Source organism: Epinephelus lanceolatus, chromosome 21 (genome assembly GCF_041903045.1).
Source record: "Epinephelus lanceolatus isolate andai-2023 chromosome 21, ASM4190304v1, whole genome shotgun sequence".
In the NCBI taxonomy this organism is placed as follows: Eukaryota; Metazoa; Chordata; class Actinopteri; order Perciformes; family Serranidae; genus Epinephelus; species Epinephelus lanceolatus.
In genome coordinates, this window is record NC_135754.1 from 24,431,404 (window position 1) to 24,449,695 (window position 18,292).

Below are 18,292 nucleotides of genomic sequence, written 5' to 3' on the forward strand. Positions count from 1 at the left end.
ACATTGCATGAATCACCTTAGATTGTATCATTTTTCCAACTGCTCATGATATCAAAAAATTGTACAAACTATGGATTTGGTTACAATCTTCTGGACCCGTCCCTCCCACCGCTTTCCTCCCACCCCTCCGAACGATTTGCTTTGTAACCTTTTTTTTTTTTTCCTTTTTTTATTTTAGCTTTAGCACCTCGGAGTATGCAGGTGACAGACTAGAACACTTACGCTAAATATTACATGTAAAACATAGCTGTCCCAGTTCCCTTAACAAAAGAGGTGAAAGTATATATTACAGAGGGAGGGGGGAACAAAATGCGGAGAGATACCCACAGACACTAACTAACAAGTTTTCATTTTCCATATTCAGCCACTTCCAGTAGAGGGGTTGCAAGCTTTTTATTATTCTGAAGAAACAATGCACATTCCCAGGGAAAATGAATACATTTCTGTTCACATGTCTCTATATTCATTTACATATATACAGGCATCCTTGGGACGTTTGGTCTAGCCTTGCCCTCCACATCCTCTCCAGGCCAGAATGATGAACGTGCCCTTCCTCTCTGTATTTTTTTTTATTATTTTTATTTATTTTCTAAAACAACTTCCCCCAGGGAAATGGCCCTTTTGTTGTGATTGTGCAACTACAGATTCAGGGTGCTGCCTTAAACACCAAATTGGAGAACGAAGTATGAAATGATGATGACTTCGATGGGACTGATCAGAAGTTCAGATATTTAAAGAATGAAAATGTGGCAGTGTGGCAATAAAAGAGTTTGATTTGATGTCTCTTTGTGACATAAATATGAAACAACATGTCAGTGAACTGGAACAAACAATATTTCTTAAATGACGCTTAAAATAATGTTTACATAAAAAACCCAGGATGGTTAAATTAGCACAATGCTACAGTTGAAAGAAATTGGATTTCTAGCCTTACAGATTAATAAGAAAAACCAGTACAAAATAATTTACCAAAAACAAAAAAAAGAGGGGATACAAATGTATATGGTCTCGTGCTTTTTAAAAAAAGCCACATTTTTCTATAACAAAAATATAAACAATATCATGGATTTCTTTAAAATATGGTTGTGATATATCTTTAAAATACCACTGTGTATTGACAATTAGCAACAATTATGATATTCACATAGCTCACTAATTACACTGAAAGCCAGCTGATACCACATCTTTTTAAAACCGTTACTGCTCAGTATCACTGATAAAATGTTAACGTAAAATCATGAGTAGACGACGTTTTCAAACACATCCGAGCGTGGAGGAAAACTGGAAACTGAAATGATGCTACACAATCACTTTGAGCTGACGCAGGGGGAAAAGGGTGACACCTGTGTGCGAAATGACAGGTGTGAGACAGAGTGCACTGGGAGGAAAGTGACTAGAAAGCACGGCGACCTGCAGGAAATAGCTTATGAGACATTTGGACTTGCTTCCCCCCGTGACGAGGAGGCGAGACAGACAGCTGTCACACGCTGGTTACAAACAAAGTCAGTGGTTAGATGGGAGTCTGGGAGCGCACGGTGTTAGATCGGACGACTAATGATCGGAGGACAGACATTATCGAGATGATACAAAAATATTCACAATGATATTTACAGTACAATAGCATTTCTTAAAAAATAATACATTTGCATACTGAACAGCACTCTTCTCAAAAAGTGAAAAACAAACGTGGCAAAAAAAGGTCTGCACCAATACTGCTTTTAAAAACCACTTCTTGAACAGCAGTGATGGATAAACTGGATCTGTCCTCCCCTATATCTTTGAAATCAATATTTCCCTAATAGAAACACTCACACATGCACACACACTCACACACACACACACACACGCAGGACCGAGCAAACACAAACCTCTCCATTCTCATCCCTCTAACTTTGGTGATGTCGAGCAGTTTCCCAAAAAGATTTCACGGATTAATTACGCGGCGACAGAAACAAGAAAACAAAACCATCCAGCAAACACACGGTGAACGCACTGCTGATGTCATCCCTTCAATGTTAGTGTTAAATAAATCATACTAAAATCAAAAAAACAAAAGCTGTGGAAACAGCAACTGATAAAAACCACACTATCTTTTTTTTTTCTTCTTCTTTTTTTTTTTGTAACCACTTGGAACAGCACTAGACGAGGGCTTGGCACACATGCACTTTGAAGACTACTTTAACAGCACATCATTTAACAGGGAGAGAGATGCAACGTTGCAAAAATGCAGACGGGAGCGACATCGGGGCTCATGCGGAGCAGACGGCGTGGAAGGAGTCGCAGCAGGGAGCGGGATCTTTACAGGAATCTCTCGTGTTGTATCTTTCCTTTTCTTTGACATCACTCCTCTGCACCGGAGATGATAACTACACAACATGTAGAAGTATTCTCCATATGTGGTATAAACTTTTTTGGGGCCAAAAATCTTCTCCGTTCCAGCTGTCGACCCTCAGACGACTGAAAAGCAGGGATATCTCTTTTTGACAAAAATATGTATGTATCACAATTGTAGACAAAGTGGAAGCCGATCATTCCCAAAAATCTTTTAAAATGCGGAGCAAAAAATTATTTAAAAAACTTTTCGTCGAGGACAGACTCGTCTAATCTTGATTTTTTGTGTGTTTTTGCATTGCCAAAATCTCTTGTGCTTTTAAATGATGTGTGGTGGACAAAAACAGTGCGGCTAACCAGACCAGTCAGGGAATGGAGCTGTGACACCGGGAAGCTGCAGCCTCTCAGATTGGAATAACAATATGGACGTCGCGCACACTGGCCAGATAGCGCAGGGTTTTTTTTGTTTTGTTTTTTTAACAGTTTTTTTTTTGTTTTTACAGTGAATTCCTTTTTCTTCTCAAAAGGAAACAAAACATGAATAAAAAATGCTACAACACGTTCCTAATGTGCACACAAACACCTGTATGTGGCGTAAAAAAATCAACTGAGTATAGCTGCACAGTTCAAAAGTATCGCCACGGGGTGAGAGGGCAGGGCGGGGCGGGGCGGGGCGACCCCTTCGCCGTGTCCCCACCGTGTCTTGGAGTTTTTAACCTCTTTCAGTCAATCTGTGCTGGCCAATGAAAACTGTACAAGAGGAAGAAGAGAAAGGGAGTGCATCTTTGTGTTTATCAAGTACTGAGCGACCGCCCTGGGGTCTCAGGGAAACTGCAGGCAGTCAGAGAAGTTCATGTGTGTCTGAATTGCCTCAGTTGTTTTCGAAGAGCGACAGAAGGTCGTCGTTGCTATTGCTGGGGAGGTCCGGTGGATCCAGGTATGACAACAGCTCATCTGGGTTGGCGAGCTCTGGAAGAAGCTGCGAGGAAAGAGGAATGATTTGGTTAACCACTGAAGTGAACTAAAATTACTCAAAATGTTCTGCTGTGCGCCAAGACTCACGTCTAAAGATGGCTCGGGCATGTCCGCCCCCGCTTGGCTGTCCAAGCTGCTGGAGGGGTTGAAGGCCAGGTCACTGTGAGGATGGTTGTTGGGGCCGGGTGGCTGTTGCTGCTGTTGCTGCTGTTGCTGAGGAGGCGGAGCTTGTCGTGATGGCTGAGGAGGCCCGCTGTGGTGTAGCTGCTGCCCTGATTGGCTCCCAGGGTGTGGAGATGCATGTAAGCTCTGCAGAGGAGGACCATGCGACTGGTCGTTGCCGGCAGAGTGAGGTATCTGCAGAGAGGAAATAGGAAATATTCAGACTAGGGTTGTAACTGATGGTTATTTTAATTGACCTTCTGCTAAGCCCCACCGCTTTGTTTGAAGGATATATCCAGGATGTCAAACTGACTCAGCAAAAAGACAAAGATAGTTAGAAGCTAAAGCCGAACTATAGGCTACAGATCACAGTGTAAAAGTGAACCACCACATCACTGCTGATCGCCACACAAGACAATGTATAAAAAGGGAGAAACAGAAAGCTGATAAAGTAGATGACGGGAGAACTCACTGAGTCAGGCATGTTGTGTGAGAGCGGCTTGTCTTGGGCCATCAGGCTGTTGGGCATGTCAGGTGGATGAGACAGCTGGGGACCATGCATGAAGTCATTCATCGACGTACCGCCGGGGGTGCCGTGAGGAAAGTCAAAGTTCCCATGCCCCTGGTAACTGTTGCCTGGCACACAAATTAAATACAATAAATACATGCGTACATTTTTTTACAGTTATTCTAAGCTCCTTTTGTCACGTGACAATGACTTTGGACCGTGTGTTTGTGTCGTACCTTGGTTGCCGTATTCGCTGTTGTTGCCCCCTTGCTGAGAAGACAATATCGGGTACGGTGATGGTCCCGGGCCGAGCTGAGCTATCATCTCCATCACATTGGGCATGATCATCTGGCTGGGGCTCATAGTCTTAAACCTCTTGGCCAGCGGTCCATCTGGATCCTCCTTGATGTGGAGATCGGATTTAATCGCCACCGGCCGCCAACTACATGTTGGGTCGATGGTCACCTCCTCAAACTCCGAGCTGGTGGAATACAGATGAAACGGTTAAGATACAAGGAAATGAAGAGAAAAACATTATATGCACTTCATATTTGTCTCCAACTTACTTTTGAATGGCGTTCAAGATTCCCCACATGTACTGGTCCACTTCCAGTCCCTCTAACAACGCTGTTTTACTGAGCAGAGAAGAGAGACGGGGCTTAAAACGCTGACAGGGACAACTACGTGACTTCAACTTGACTCGAGACAGACTCAAGTTGCAAATCTGAGGGCTTGTGACTTGCCTGATCTGCCTAACACTGATAATACACTTGACCTGACTCTGACTTGATACTCATGACTTGAGAACTGACTTATGGTATGTGTGCACAGGATCTGTCATTGCCTTGCTTCTAATTCATTGTCTGTATACGCAGCCTTGCAATGCATTGTGGTAGAGAGACAGGGCGTCCACTCTTCATTTGCATGAAGTTAAATCTATGCTACTTTATTTCAGTCCAGCGTGACTCACCGCCTCTAGAAACTCCCAAAAATATTTACCAAACTAACCACTGCCGATCAAAAGTGAAGACAGATTTAGCAACCACATGGCTTATTCCTCACCTCAAATGTTTTCAGGACGACATTATACTGAACTATCGTTGTTTCAAAACAGAACGTTTTCAAACAAGTCGCCATGTCGGTCCAGTCATGGGCCTAGTGTCACGCCAATCAAGTGTCCAAAAGCGACCACAGGGCCTCCAAAGATTACCATGTAGACACGTACCATTATACCTGACACAGTTGACTTGAAAGGACTTGACTTTCTTTATCTAATATTTGCCATCTTTTAGGTATTGAGAAGTTACCTCTTGTTTTAAAACACGATTGGGTGATTTCTAGCACAATGCACGCAAATCATACAACCTACTAGACCACCAGACCAAATGAGGCCAACGTTCAAGACAGCTATCATGGAGGAGGCTAATTCAAAATAATAAATTTGGATTCATGGATTACGCTGTCAATGACGGCAGTAAGAAGATAACAGGGATATGCGAGGTCAGCAGCTCAAAAATCAATGACACGACCACCAAAACATCCACCATCACTACAAAGTCCATAAAGACAGGTACGTGAGCATGTCTTTAAGCTAACTTATTAGCTTATAGGTTGGTCAGATGGTAGCTAGAAAGCTGACATTTGATCTGATGATCAGAATTTCATATGACTTGACATGTGACTTCCTTGACCTGAGCACTCGATTTGTTTTGCTTGACTTAAAGCAGAAACTTGAGACTTGAAGGTTAAGAGTTGAGACTTGTTCGCACATTTGTGACTTACTCCCACCTCTGGTTTACAGTCAGAACTATGGACAGCATAAATATTGTTATGTATTAAAGCTGGATGAACTTACTTGCATACAGGACATCGCCATGTCCCCCGCTCACAGTTCAGTTGTAGATATGATTCCAAATCAAAACACTGCAGGAAGAAAAAAAAGTCATATTTGTTATCAAGTTCATCATATTAAAATCTGTCTTCCCTTGCAGCATCAGAGGACTGTCAGTGTGTGTTTATCCCTGCAGTGTTTACCTGAACGTGTTTGCAGTCATGGCCTCTTGCTGGAAGCTGTATTCGCCGGAAGGTGATTGGACATTTGAGGGAAACCTTAATGGCCGTCTGCTCCACGCCGTCCTCTCCGTTGAGCGTTGCGTTCCCCGATGACGCTGCTACGCTGCTGAAGTTCCTCTTAACTTTAAAGCGGGAGGAGAGAAATATTTTCTGTAAGCAAGGACTATGAGAACGATCAGGACGTCAGGGTGCAAAATGTGACTGTGCTGTTTTGCATGTACCTTTGGTGATGCAGTGCTCTGCAGGCAGAAGCCTCTTCTTGAGTAAGCCCTGGAGGACAGAGCGAACTGAGGGCCTGTGGACCAGCTGCAGCACAAACAAGTGCGACTGCAAGAGGAAATATCACCGTCACAACCACAAACATCCTCTTAAGGTGTATCAGTTCACTGTTTCAACATGTCTATCAGGACAAAAACCGACCTGACAGATCATTTTTTGATTGCGCTCTAAGCCTCAGTATTAAATATCATCTTTCATGTCTGACTTTTATTTGTCTGGCGACGACTTTTGGCGTGTGGATTTCTATAAACCTCTTTTTATTAGTTGTGGAGATTTGTGCACTCACACAGCAGCAGGCGGTGACTGTGATCTGGATCGTGTTCCTTCCTGGCTGGCAAACGTGTTTCAAGTGCAGGGGTTTGTGTGAGGTCTTATTGTCGCCCCGCTCGATGGTGAGCGGCGTGGCGTTTACGCTGACTTGGACCGACGCCGGCCAGTTGGTGTTCATCTGACGGTCTTCGTGGTGGTAGCACTTGAACTGCAGCTCCAGGTCCGATCTGCACAGACAAGCAAAGCAAAGATATTCATTAGTAAGTGTCACAGAGCGTTCTGTCGGACATTAAAAAAAAAAACCTCCTGATCAAAACAAACAGACCTACAGTGACGGGATGCTAAATTTAGGATGACGTGATCTCACAGTTTGGCATCAGTAAGAATCCTTATCTCAAGACTCTTGATAAGCTCGGGACGTGAGAGTGCTTGAGAAGGGAGTAAAGGGAAATACAACAATCTAAATCAGAGAAAATGAATGCATAAATGACCTTCTCCAAGTCAGCTGGGAACAGAGCTGGTTTAATTTTTTAACAATTCTCAGCTGCAGACAGAATGACTGTGGATCCTTTTCAATCTGCTTGCCAAAGGTTAAGAGGAATTGAAGAATACCCTTCGGTTCTTGACTACAGGATTCTTATGTGACGCATAATTTGCCTGTTGACTGAAAATCAAATGATCAAAGAGGCCAAAAAGAACAATTTAATAAACTGAAATCAAGTCTTCATGTCATGTAGACTGCTATGGTGTCAAATGGACAACGTTGTTGTCCTTGTCAGTGCTAGCCCCACTGATAACTGCAGTACAAGTTGTTTGTGTAGCAACAGGACAATGATTCCTCACCAAGTGGCAATCTCCGTGACTTAAAAATGAAGCCAACTCCCAAGCGTCAAAAACTGGCTGACTCCAGAAGCCAGTCAATCGCCAGTATGTGACTGAACTTCCCTGCCCCTACTCCAACTCCTGACCTCTTAGATCTTCAGAACAGTGTCTTTAATTTTCCAACAATCGAGGCTGGTGGGTACGGGAAATCGTGCCTTTGCGGTAGCTGCTCCAAATCTTTCGAATAGCCTTCCACTTTCAATGAAATGCTCCCCTCTATTGACACTTTTAAGACAAATCTTAAGACATATATGTTTTTAATGTCACTTGGTTATTCAAAGTGGTTTTAATATTTAAGTATTTCATAATGTTTTTACGTATGTAATTGTTCTTCCTGGTGACATTCTGCTTTTGATTTGTGTACATGTTATATTGCTATATATTTGTTCATCACACTTTTAACATGTACAGCACTTTGGTCAACTTCAGTTGTTTTTTTTTACAAGGCCAATCAAATCAAGAGAAAACAGTAATGGCCCTAGAGTTGCATCATGTGGGATCCCATGGGATATTACAGTACTTAAAGGGCTTTTTCACCAAATAGTTTCAAAACATACACCATGAGCCCAAAGAACCAACAGCCAGGGACTAAATCATGGATTAAAATTTCTTTTCAAACATTCATATTTGTATTTTTACTGAATCTCAAAAACCGTAACCACTTTAACCACAGTTGAAGCTCTCTTGTTGTACTAAAAGACCCTCTCCCCCTATACATCCCTTGTCCTAAATCTTTTGAAAAGCCCTTTTAGTGCGCCAGAGAATATATTGTTTGAGAGGTAAGAGTCAGACCACTTCTTTACTATACGAAATGCTGTTTCCAGACACTTAAAATACTTAAAAATACAACTTCAGCAGGAGGCCACTTGAATAAGGAAAAAGCAAACTCCTGATATAAAATATCTGGGCAGAATATCTAAAAATATGTTGTTGATTCAGTGCATGATGTCTTACCTCCACATGAGCGTCTGGTGTACAGAGGGCCGTAAGTGGAAGACGTGGTTGCTGACAGCCAGGTTATGCTCTAGCCTGAAGGGCTCTAGGACTACCCCGTCCCGCACTGGGAACGTCAGGCGCAGCTCCTCGTTGTGGTTGGCTACATAGGTTGAAGAAAAGCCACGGTCAGACTATAATGAACTTTTAAAGGAATAATTCACTATTAAGATTTCCTCCAGTTACTGACCTGGAGGGGGAGGGAGAGCGGTGATATTTGGTTTGATGTCAGGAGGGAAGGGTGGCTTCACATCCTGGTTTGGCGACAGGTATGGAGGGATGTTACTTCCTGGGGTCATCGGAGGGGTGGGGTTGCCTGGCACCGGGGAGTGAGGGTAGTTACCCACCGGTCTGGGCGGCTGTATTGAAGACAACTGATTAGTAAATTATTGATGGGAATATAAACTGCACAACAAAGAGAATGATGATGTGATGAAACAAGAGTACAAAAATGGACTTACCCCGTTCATGTTACCCTGGCTGTACTGATATCCACCCCCAGAGAAGTTGTTTGTTTGGCCGTTAAAAGGTGGCTCTTGCTGCAATTTAAGAAAACAGATTAGATTTTTTTCTATTTTTATGAAAACACTGCCGACAGGTCACATTTTTTAGTGAATAGTAGCATTGCTGCACCTTATAGTACTGGCCCATGGCACCACTGGGTGGTGGGTATTGGCCCTGCAGCTGCTGTCCTGGCATCCTCTGGCCGGGGTAGTTAGGGGATGGCAGCGGCCTGGAGGGGTTGGGTGTGGGGTACTGCCCCTGCTGGTTAGGGAACTGGCTGTTTGGTCCATACTGCTGCCCGCCATAGTTTGGCTGTGAACGCAGAGATCACAAACATTAATTCAACACACTGCAAACAAGCTGAAACTGAAAGTGTTGAATTCACATCCACTCACCTCCCCTGGGTACGGCCTCTTCATGCCCTGCATACCCATGCCCTGAGGCCGCGGTCCTGCATAGCCTTGCTGGGGCATCCTTTGGCCGTGGGCACCAAAAGGCCCCATGCCTTGGCCCCTCGGCTGGTTCATTCCCATGGGGGGCCCGCTCATGTTGGACGCATTCATGCCAGATCCCATGTTCCCAGGGAGGGACGGAGGGCCACGGGGTCCTGGCTGGTTCATGAACTGGCTGTTGTACGCCTGGTTTGGTCCCATCTGGAAAGAGGAACTCATCTGGAAGACGAAATGGGTTCAATCAGCCATCTCTGTACTGACTGTCAATGTGGCAATTTTGTGAGTGAAAAAAATCTATTCTAAGTCACAAAAGACACAAAATGCTCTGCCTTCTAAATAACATGTGCTTGTTAGATTTTGTTAGAGCTAAATGTGCTTTTTGGCTCCATTACTACTTTGGCTACTTGTTCAGCCTTAACACAGATTCAACCTTGTTCAACAAAAAGCCTAAATCCACTTATCTCTGCATCCTGTTCTGGTACTCCTGCTAGTATTAAAAGGACAGTATTGAAAAGCACAGTCAGTGAGGTGTTATCAGTTGTTTGTCATGTCCTACCGGTCCATATTGGTTCATGTCCTTGTTCTGGGTTTCCTGCAGGGCCGCTACAGTTGCTGTGGCAGTGGCAGTTGCTGTAGCGGCGGCAGCAGCAACTGCAGCGGCGGCGGCAGCAGCAGCAGGTTGGGTGAAGTCTGACGGAGGACGGGAGTGTGGAGGGATGCCCATTCCTCCAGGTCCAGTGTTAGGCCCTCCAGGGTAACTGTGACAAAGACCAACATATGAAGCGAGCTCAGACTGTCGTGCTGGAGGAGTGCGATCATTTTAACTGTCAGAATCGAGCAGCTTCAATCACTCCAACAACTACTACGAATCCCCTGTCCACTTACTTGCCACCAAAGCCTCCTCCTCCGGGGTAGTTGGGTCGTCCGTACATGCTCTGCTGCATGTAGCCCTGGTTAGAGTTGCCTTTGTTGGGAAATTGCTGCTGAGGTCCGGGGAACTGAGGAGAGTTCATCCCTGGATTGTTACCAGACATCCCCGAGCCCATGGGGTTGCCCCCAGGGTTCATGGGATTGTTGCTGTTGGCCATGGGATTCCCCAACACCTGGTGGACGTAGAGATATACACGTGTAAATGTTGGATGCTTCAAAGGGACAGTTCACCCCCAAATCAAAAATACACATTTTATCAACCTAGATTGTTTTGGTGTGAGTTGCCGAGTGTTGGAGATATCAGCCATAGAGATGTCTGACTCTTCTCCAGTATAACAGAACTTTATTTTTAATTTAAACATCTCAACAACAATGTCTCTTTCCAGAAATCATGACCCGGTTACTCAAGATAATCCACAGACCGTATTGTGAGCAGTTTCATGTAGGAACTACCAGTTTTTCAAATGTATTTTTTTGGCACTTTGAGCACCATAACCCGAGTGCCATCTAGTTCCATTATATTGGAGAGAAGGCAGACATCTCCACAGCTGATATCTCTATCACTTGGCAACTCACATCAAAGCAATCTGGACTGATAAACAGCACTACAGGTAAGAGGGAAAATATGTATTTTTGATTCAGGGGTGAACTGTCCCTTTAACATTAGGAATCAGAATACAGGTGGATGCTAATTTCTCTGTACCCTGATTGGAAACTTCCTGCAGTAGCACCTTAAAACAATAGAAATAAGATCTGTTGGACAGGTGCGGGATCTCACCTGGCTTTGCGACGTGTTGGTCACGCCCCAGACAGTAGTCACCACCGACAATGAACCTGGAGGCTGATTGGTGTTCTGTTGCCAGGGAACTGAGTCATAGGGAAAAGACCCATCTCTGCTGAGGATGCATAAAATATGTAGACAAATCAAAATGTGCCCTCTGTCACTGCACAAATATTTGCAGTGTATACCAGTACAGTCACAGTATGTATGTTTACATTAGCTGAGCGATAGGGAAAGACAAAGGTTTTATTGTTAGGATTACACAATAAAAGCATGTTCTTCCTCTTAAAATGCACAAACACTGTGTTGTAATTATTAACTACATGTACCGGGGTTATGAGGTACTGTTTGTCCCTCCTGACTGAGCTACAAGCAGTTAGTCTGGCAGTTTGTCTGGCCACTGATCCATAAGGAACACCGGGCTTCATGTGGAGAGGAAGGGCTTTCCCCAAGGGCCCCGGTCTGTCTGTTCACACACCCAACACGCACACAAACACACCTCGCGCACAAGCCAAAAAGCACAGCAGTGTGAACACTGACCCGTGTGAGAGGCCGGGCTTCATGGAGCTCATGGGGGGCTGCATGGGCACTTTTCCCGGAGGCTCGTTCTGCCTGTTCTTCTGGTGACGGAGGAGGAGGAGGCGTCCCAGCTCCTCGCACCACGAGGAAAGAAGAGCTGCAAGGAGAGCAGAGGAAGATGTGTGTCAGTGGACTCCTGTGAGAAATCACTGCAGAGGTAACAGCCCTCTACTGCAAGCGCTGCAAAAACCTGCAAAAGCTGATTATGTGAGAGGAGGGAGGCGGACAAAACAACAACTGAGGAACAGAAGCTTCGGAGCGACACTGGACATAAAATTGAAAAGCAATGACCTAACTGACAAATGATGTGTAATATCTTTGTGAAAAATATCCTATGACAAATCAGGGAATCCTGTCTGTACAAAGCACCTCCAAAACTGAACAGATGAACAGTCTGTCCATCTGTGTGACTATGTGACAATGCTGAACATTTAAACATCCTATAGGCCATTAAAATTTAAAGAAATGTTACTAAAACATTTTAAACAAATTTAAAATATGAGACAGTTGTGTCATTTAATTATCTTTTTAGTTAGTTTAAATTTACTACTAGTGTCATTTTCCCCCCTTTAAACAGATAAGAACTTTTATCTTGCTTGCTCTATGGACTGGTTTATGTTAGGAAGAACATTGGTTAAATGTATTACTTATATCCGTACTAGCAGCAAGATGCACATTATCTGCCTGTTTACTGTCAGTCACATTTTCTGTTTCAGATTTATAACCTTTCGATGATTTGCAATTGGCTACACTACCATTTACTAGAAAATGATGTGGAGATTTTCTATGGGAGAATGAATGCAAAGAGTGAAGTGGGAGACTTAACCTTCACATGATGTAGAAGGTGACAGCTGAGAGGAACTCCTACTGATGAATGAAACTGAATAAACAACTAGAAAATGCGTTTGCTTTTACACTCTTGTGCCACTTTACATGATTGAATGACTGATTCTTGCTCCATATTTGCTCCATTAATAATTATTATTCTATATTTGGCTGTCTTTCAAACCTCATTGAGGGATTCACTCATATGCACTGCCACTGTCTTCGAATTTGTCGCCATCATGGGTTTAAGATGCAGGACAATGTATAAACTCATACAGAGTTAATCCCTCCCATTGATCATTGATCACCCACTGGAAGTATTTTGCGGTGTATTTATCTGCAAAGACTCTCTGTCTGTAAGTTCTGTGTTCGGGACATTTCTGGGTGTCTACCCCCACAACCCTCAGGTAAGGTCAGGGCTTTATAAAAAGGTAGCGACCAGGTTCTTGACCATAAGCAGCAGGCATCCAAGAGAAAAAATACACATCTTATCAACCTAGATTGTTTTGGTGTGAGTTGCCGAGTGCTGGAGATATTCGCCGTAGAGATGTCTGACTCTTCTCCAGGATAACAGAACTTTATTCTTAATTTAAACATCTCAACAGCAATGACTCTTTCCAGAAATCATGAGTATTTATCTGCAAAGACTCTCTGCCTGTAAATTCTGTGTTCGGGACATTTCTGGGTGTCTACCCCCACAACCCTCTGGTAAGGTCAGGACTTTATAAAAAGGTAGCGACCAGGTTCTTGACCATAAGCAGCAGGCATCCAAGAGACAAAGTGCCAAAAAAACCAACTATAGTGAGACAAAATGGCAAACAAGAGTGAATCTGGGGTTGGGTTTTACTTTCACTTTCACTGATGAGTCTGTTACAAAGAGTAACAGACGGTCCGACATAGTATACCTTGGTAAATTACTTGTCCATATACATTCCAACCCTCACCTACGGTCATGAGTGTTGAGTAGTGACCGAAAGAATGAGATTGCGGGTAGAAGCGGCCGAAATTAGTTTCTTCCGTACAGTGGCTGGGCTCAGCCTTAGAGATAGGCTAAGGAGTTCGGACATCCGGAGGGAGCTCGGAATAGACCTGCTGCTCCTTTGCCTCGAAAGGGGTCAGTTGAGGTGGTTCGGGCATCTGATCAGGATGCCTTCTGGGTGCCTCCCGTTCAAGGGGTTCTGGGCACATTCTACTGGTAGGAGGCCCCGGGTCAGACCCAGAACATGCTGGAGGGATTACATATCTCATCTGGCCCTGGAATGCCTTGGGTTCCCCCAGGAGGAGCTGGAAAGTGTTGCTGGGGCGAGGGACATCTGGGGTGCTTTGCATGGCCTGCTGCCCCCACGACCCGGCCACGGATAAGCAGATGAAAATGGACGGATGGATGGAGATGGACTTGCTCTTGTATAGAGCATTTCTAGTCTTTCAAACACTGACATCACTTGTCACACTCACCTATTCACACACACATTCATACACTTTTGGCTGAAGCTATGATATACAACCATCGGGAGCAAATCAGGGTTCAGAATATCACCTAAGGATACTTCAACATGCGGACTGTAGGACCTAGGGTTCAAACAGCTGATCTTCCGATTGGTGGACAACCTGCTCCACCACAGCCACCCCAGAAGTCGTCACTATATAAAAGTGTCTGTCCAGTGAGGATCTTTGTTCCATCAGGATTCTTTCTGTCCACTTTCTGTGTGTACTGGTAGATTTGTTTGCAATATAAATCTACAACTAAACCCTAAATTATAGAAGGAGCAGCAGCTCACCTTCTAACATTTCAACATTTCGCTTTACAGCACAGATGAATATATGTATATGTATATTTCTGAGACTAGGGAGACCAGCTAAGTGTTTCACACAAAGGAGGCACCTCTATGCTGCAATATAAAAGACCAGCATCAAGCCAGCCTGTCACTGCAGCTCTTGGCCACTAGGGTTCACTCTGGACCCGCAGATGGACTCCAGCCCTTCCCTCCTCTCCACCTTCCTACCTACCGCTTGGTTAGGTAGCCACCACAGAGTGCGTTTGATCGAATCATATGCTTTTCATCTGCAGTGCATGTTTTTGTACTGTGCCAACTACAAAAGACTCACTTTTCCTTTTTCTCTCCCTCTCGCTTCCTCGCCTCCTTCTAGCCTCTCTCTGCGTCGTCAGAGGAGAAAGGGAATGTGGATTCAATCAAAGAGCAGGGCAGCCACCTCCTCTTATGATTCACAGCACTTCTAGGCTGACTAAGGAGCGAGGGAGGAGAGGGGAAGGGGGGGTGAAACAGAGCGCTTGGTGATTTCAGCTGCGGTTCGCGCAAAAAGCCACGTCAATATGACAGCAGACAGTGCAGGCTGTCCTCGCAGGCCGATCCACCCTGCTGCCACATGCAAGGACGGGCCGCCACGGCACATATTACACAGAGAGGGAGATAAAAAAAGGTCGACTGAGTCAGTGAGAGAAGAGGCATCAGGCTAATGGGGCTGATGGGAGCAAGGAACAAATAAAAGCTTCTGACTCCCATCACAAACATGGCAACCCAGAGATTTGACCACACATGAGCGCTTGCAAACAGAGTAAGGAAAGATGCCACACGGGTTTATACTATAGAGGTAAAATAAATAGGACGCGAGACGTCCTCTGAGCGCGCCGATTTTTCCGAGGACAAAACAGAATTTCAGCATCGACTCACAAACACACACCTTCTCCTCTCAGAGCATCGCACCCCAAAAGGCACGTCCTCTCCTTTCATTTGAACACTGAGCACACCAGCCTCGCTCTGTGTAAAGATGAGGGCTGGAATACAAAAGACATGTACAGATGGTGCCAGCAGTCTCTCTGCCTCTCCCTCTCCCCTCCCTCCCACTCCTTTAAAAGCAGCACGGGGCTCAGGCGCAGAGGCAGCTGGGTTTTTCCTCCTTCCCACCCGCTCATGCTCCCTCTCTTTTTCTCTCTCTCTCTCCCCTCCCTCCTCCACCTCCTCCTCCTTCCTGCCTCCTGTTCTTGGCAAAGCAGGTGCCAGGAGACAGGCTGTGCTGTTCCTCCAGAGGATTGATCTGACTTTACCACGGCTGTGCTTTGGTTGACAGAAAAGGCCTCTCAGGTGCTCTCCTCCTGAAAACATCACACCCGCGGGTAGATGCACAGATTTGTAGGTTACTTTTAATTAAATATAACCAGGCCCAAGTGCGGCTAATAGGTTTACGAGTTTCACATCTATGTTAGTGCGTCCTGCGGTGCTTCAGCAGCACCCTCCCTCTTCTCTGACCCCCTTCTGATGGAGAGAGTTTTCAATTCAAGGGCCTGGCGACCAGCCAGCATGTTACAGCTCAATTAGGTCCCATTATTCTCTTCCAACAAGGGGTAACTTGCACTTCTTCTATGTTGATAAACATGTCTCCGCAATTTATCCCCTAACCGTGCCACCGTCAGGCCGTCTGGCTGAGGGGACGGCGTCCGCGTTTCACACTGAGGCCGACATCAACAGCCGCAGGACAAAAACAACAACAGGCCGAGCAGCGAAATGACAATACGAGAGACGGAGAGAGAAAAAAGACAAGAGAGAGGGGAGCACCGGCACTGCCACTTAAAGAGGAATTATTCTACCCCACCATTAGATAAAGGGCTTATCACCACACAAAATTATCACCTCCGCTGAGCAGCAACCTGTTTAAAGGAGAGGCACTCTGTCATTGACTCAGAGGATAAACTTCAGGTTTCATATAGCAGGAGGAGGAACAGCACACCCGCTACTCCTCACAGCCTCTCCCTCCTCCTCCTCCTCCTTCACCCAAGCATGTCTCAGGACAGTGTGGATGACGAACACAAAAGGATTACTGTTTTTCTTCTCCTCTCCTCCCACAGACGGCCCTTCAATAGACTCATCTGTTTCCCTCCCTGAGAAGAGCCAAAACTGGTGATAATCGTCTCAGGTGTAGCTCTTCCAAATCACGATGGCTATTCTGGAGTGAATCAAACCGCCGTTTGGTGCTACAGAGCATCTTTTTGCTGTGTTTACATTGCTCTCCCTGGCGGCTATGGGTCTCTGTCTTCCATAAGGAGAGGAGCCTATCCTGTTTGCCTTGTAGATAGTCCCAGGAGGCCCGGCTGAGTCTGAGCCGTATTGATATTCTGGTGCTCAGCTGTGAAGCCTGATGGTCAGCCACGGCAAAGGGTGGTAAACGCATCTGCTGGGACTAGATGGGTGGTTCAGTGGCCGGGCCTGCAGCTTCCAGCTTCACTCTCTGTCATAAAGCCCCAGGGAGACATGACAAACGACATGGACTGCATCCCTGACAGTTGTTCAATGCTCCTTCCAATGATAATGCTCCCCCACCCCAACTTTCACCACACAGTCAGACAGGAGGCAGAGAGATAAACTGTGCTGATTAAACACCTTGACTCTGCCTCTTTTTGCTCTGAATTAAAGGGGCAGTTCACCCAAATTACGTGGCGTGTAGCTGTTTTGGTTTTCCCATGTTGAAATCTGGAGATGAAATCTACCCCTAACACAATAGTTTGAACCGAATTTTATCTGTGCTGCTCAAAATAACATTTATTGAGAAAAGGAATGTGTCTTTCCAGAAACAAAAGTCATTTTTACACAAATTTAAACAGTTTTGTTGAACAGTCTTCAATGGACGCTTGTGTTTCCCAGTTTCTGATGCCAGTACAGATTGTTGAGTGAATTCAACATGAAGCAAGTTGGAATAAAAAGACTCAGCAGTCTTTTCAGGCATCTCCAGTGCAAACCTTCTGCTCAGCATGAAACAAGGCAGATTGTCCCGATGTCACTCCGAAATAATGTAAACATGATTACTGTGGCGACAATAGGCTAATTAACGATACATCCGTCTACTGCTGCAGTGGTGCTATCGATGATATAAATCAGACGCTGAGCTACAAATCAAAACACATGCTCCAGATATCTACGGTGAGACTATACATCCATTTTACCCAAGGAATAGCTCTGGTGACACTTTATATTAAGGTCGTATATTCACCGTTTACTAGCTACTTATTAGCTTGTATATTAGCGACATACTGTCTCTTTAGTAACCTAAGAGTTTTCCCTCAATAACCACCTAATAACTGCTTATTGACAGGAAGTAATGGAGATACTTAGGGGTCACGTTCACCAAAGTGTTTTTTCAGCTGGGACGCTTTGGTTGCATCTGGTGTGTCGGCTATTTGAGTCGGCTACTTGGTCTGAATAAAGGGAAGGCTGAAGTATGAAGGGAGAAAGAACAGACCTGCCGGTTCATGAAAGGAAACATATATTCATACTTATACGGTATATTAATATATTTCACTTCCATTGTTGTTGTTCAGCACTTGTACATGTGGATATGAAGGTTGGTCTTTGTGGTATTTGTCCCCTTCTTCATTGTGACATATAACAGCACGGTAAATGTGACAGCAATGAGCTCAGCGTTTTACCCAAGGCTGAACATTTTTCAACTCTTGGTGGGCAGAAAAAAAAAGTCAAATGAGCAGTGTTCAAGCAGAATAGACGCTCAGCACCTCGTCACGCTGCTGGTGTTCGTAGTGAAGCCTAAATACGTGCTGCACCCATTGCAAAGAATTAAAAAAATTCACTGGCTTCAGGAAAAAAAAAACACTTAAGAAGGTGGTGCCACAGGATTATTCTCTCTTAATAACACTTAATAATTATGCTTAATTCTTTAGGGATGAGTATCGGTAGTCAATACCCACCAAAATAACCCAGTAACAAGTAGTGTTGAAACTTC

At 44.7% G+C, this 18,292-nt stretch overlaps 1 protein-coding gene across 6 annotated transcripts in view; it reads right to left on the reverse strand.

Annotated features, from left to right (window-relative positions):
- Nucleotides 1-2,079: 2,079 nt before the first annotated feature.
- The window catches only part of LOC117247084 (zinc finger MIZ domain-containing protein 1-like), a 163,184-nt gene continuing 146,971 nt past the window's right edge, over nucleotides 2,080-18,292 (reverse strand). For 4 of the 6 annotated variants that reach the window (XM_033611261.2, XM_078163446.1, XM_033611263.2 and 1 more), the window contains 18 exons: nucleotides 11,681-11,816; nucleotides 11,138-11,255; nucleotides 10,315-10,532; nucleotides 9,986-10,187; nucleotides 9,373-9,648; nucleotides 9,107-9,289; nucleotides 8,935-9,012; nucleotides 8,664-8,832; nucleotides 8,435-8,576; nucleotides 6,615-6,825; nucleotides 6,271-6,376; nucleotides 6,011-6,171; nucleotides 5,832-5,899; nucleotides 4,543-4,611; nucleotides 4,213-4,457; nucleotides 3,941-4,104; nucleotides 3,394-3,663; nucleotides 2,080-3,310 (listed from right to left, as the gene is read on the reverse strand). In XM_033611261.2, the coding sequence (XP_033467152.1) occupies nucleotides 3,203-3,310; nucleotides 3,394-3,663; nucleotides 3,941-4,104; nucleotides 4,213-4,457; nucleotides 4,543-4,611; nucleotides 5,832-5,899; nucleotides 6,011-6,171; nucleotides 6,271-6,376; nucleotides 6,615-6,825; nucleotides 8,435-8,576; nucleotides 8,664-8,832; nucleotides 8,935-9,012; nucleotides 9,107-9,289; nucleotides 9,373-9,648; nucleotides 9,986-10,187; nucleotides 10,315-10,532; nucleotides 11,138-11,255; nucleotides 11,681-11,816 (2,924 nt within the window). In that variant the 3' untranslated portion in view covers nucleotides 2,080-3,202. The remainder of the gene's footprint in view (nucleotides 3,311-3,393; nucleotides 3,664-3,940; nucleotides 4,105-4,212; nucleotides 4,458-4,542; nucleotides 4,612-5,831; nucleotides 5,900-6,010; nucleotides 6,172-6,270; nucleotides 6,377-6,614; nucleotides 6,826-8,434; nucleotides 8,577-8,663; nucleotides 8,833-8,934; nucleotides 9,013-9,106; nucleotides 9,290-9,372; nucleotides 9,649-9,985; nucleotides 10,188-10,314; nucleotides 10,533-11,137; nucleotides 11,256-11,680; nucleotides 11,817-18,292) is intronic. The other 2 variants (XM_033611262.2, XM_078163448.1) reach the window with 1 other exon arrangement.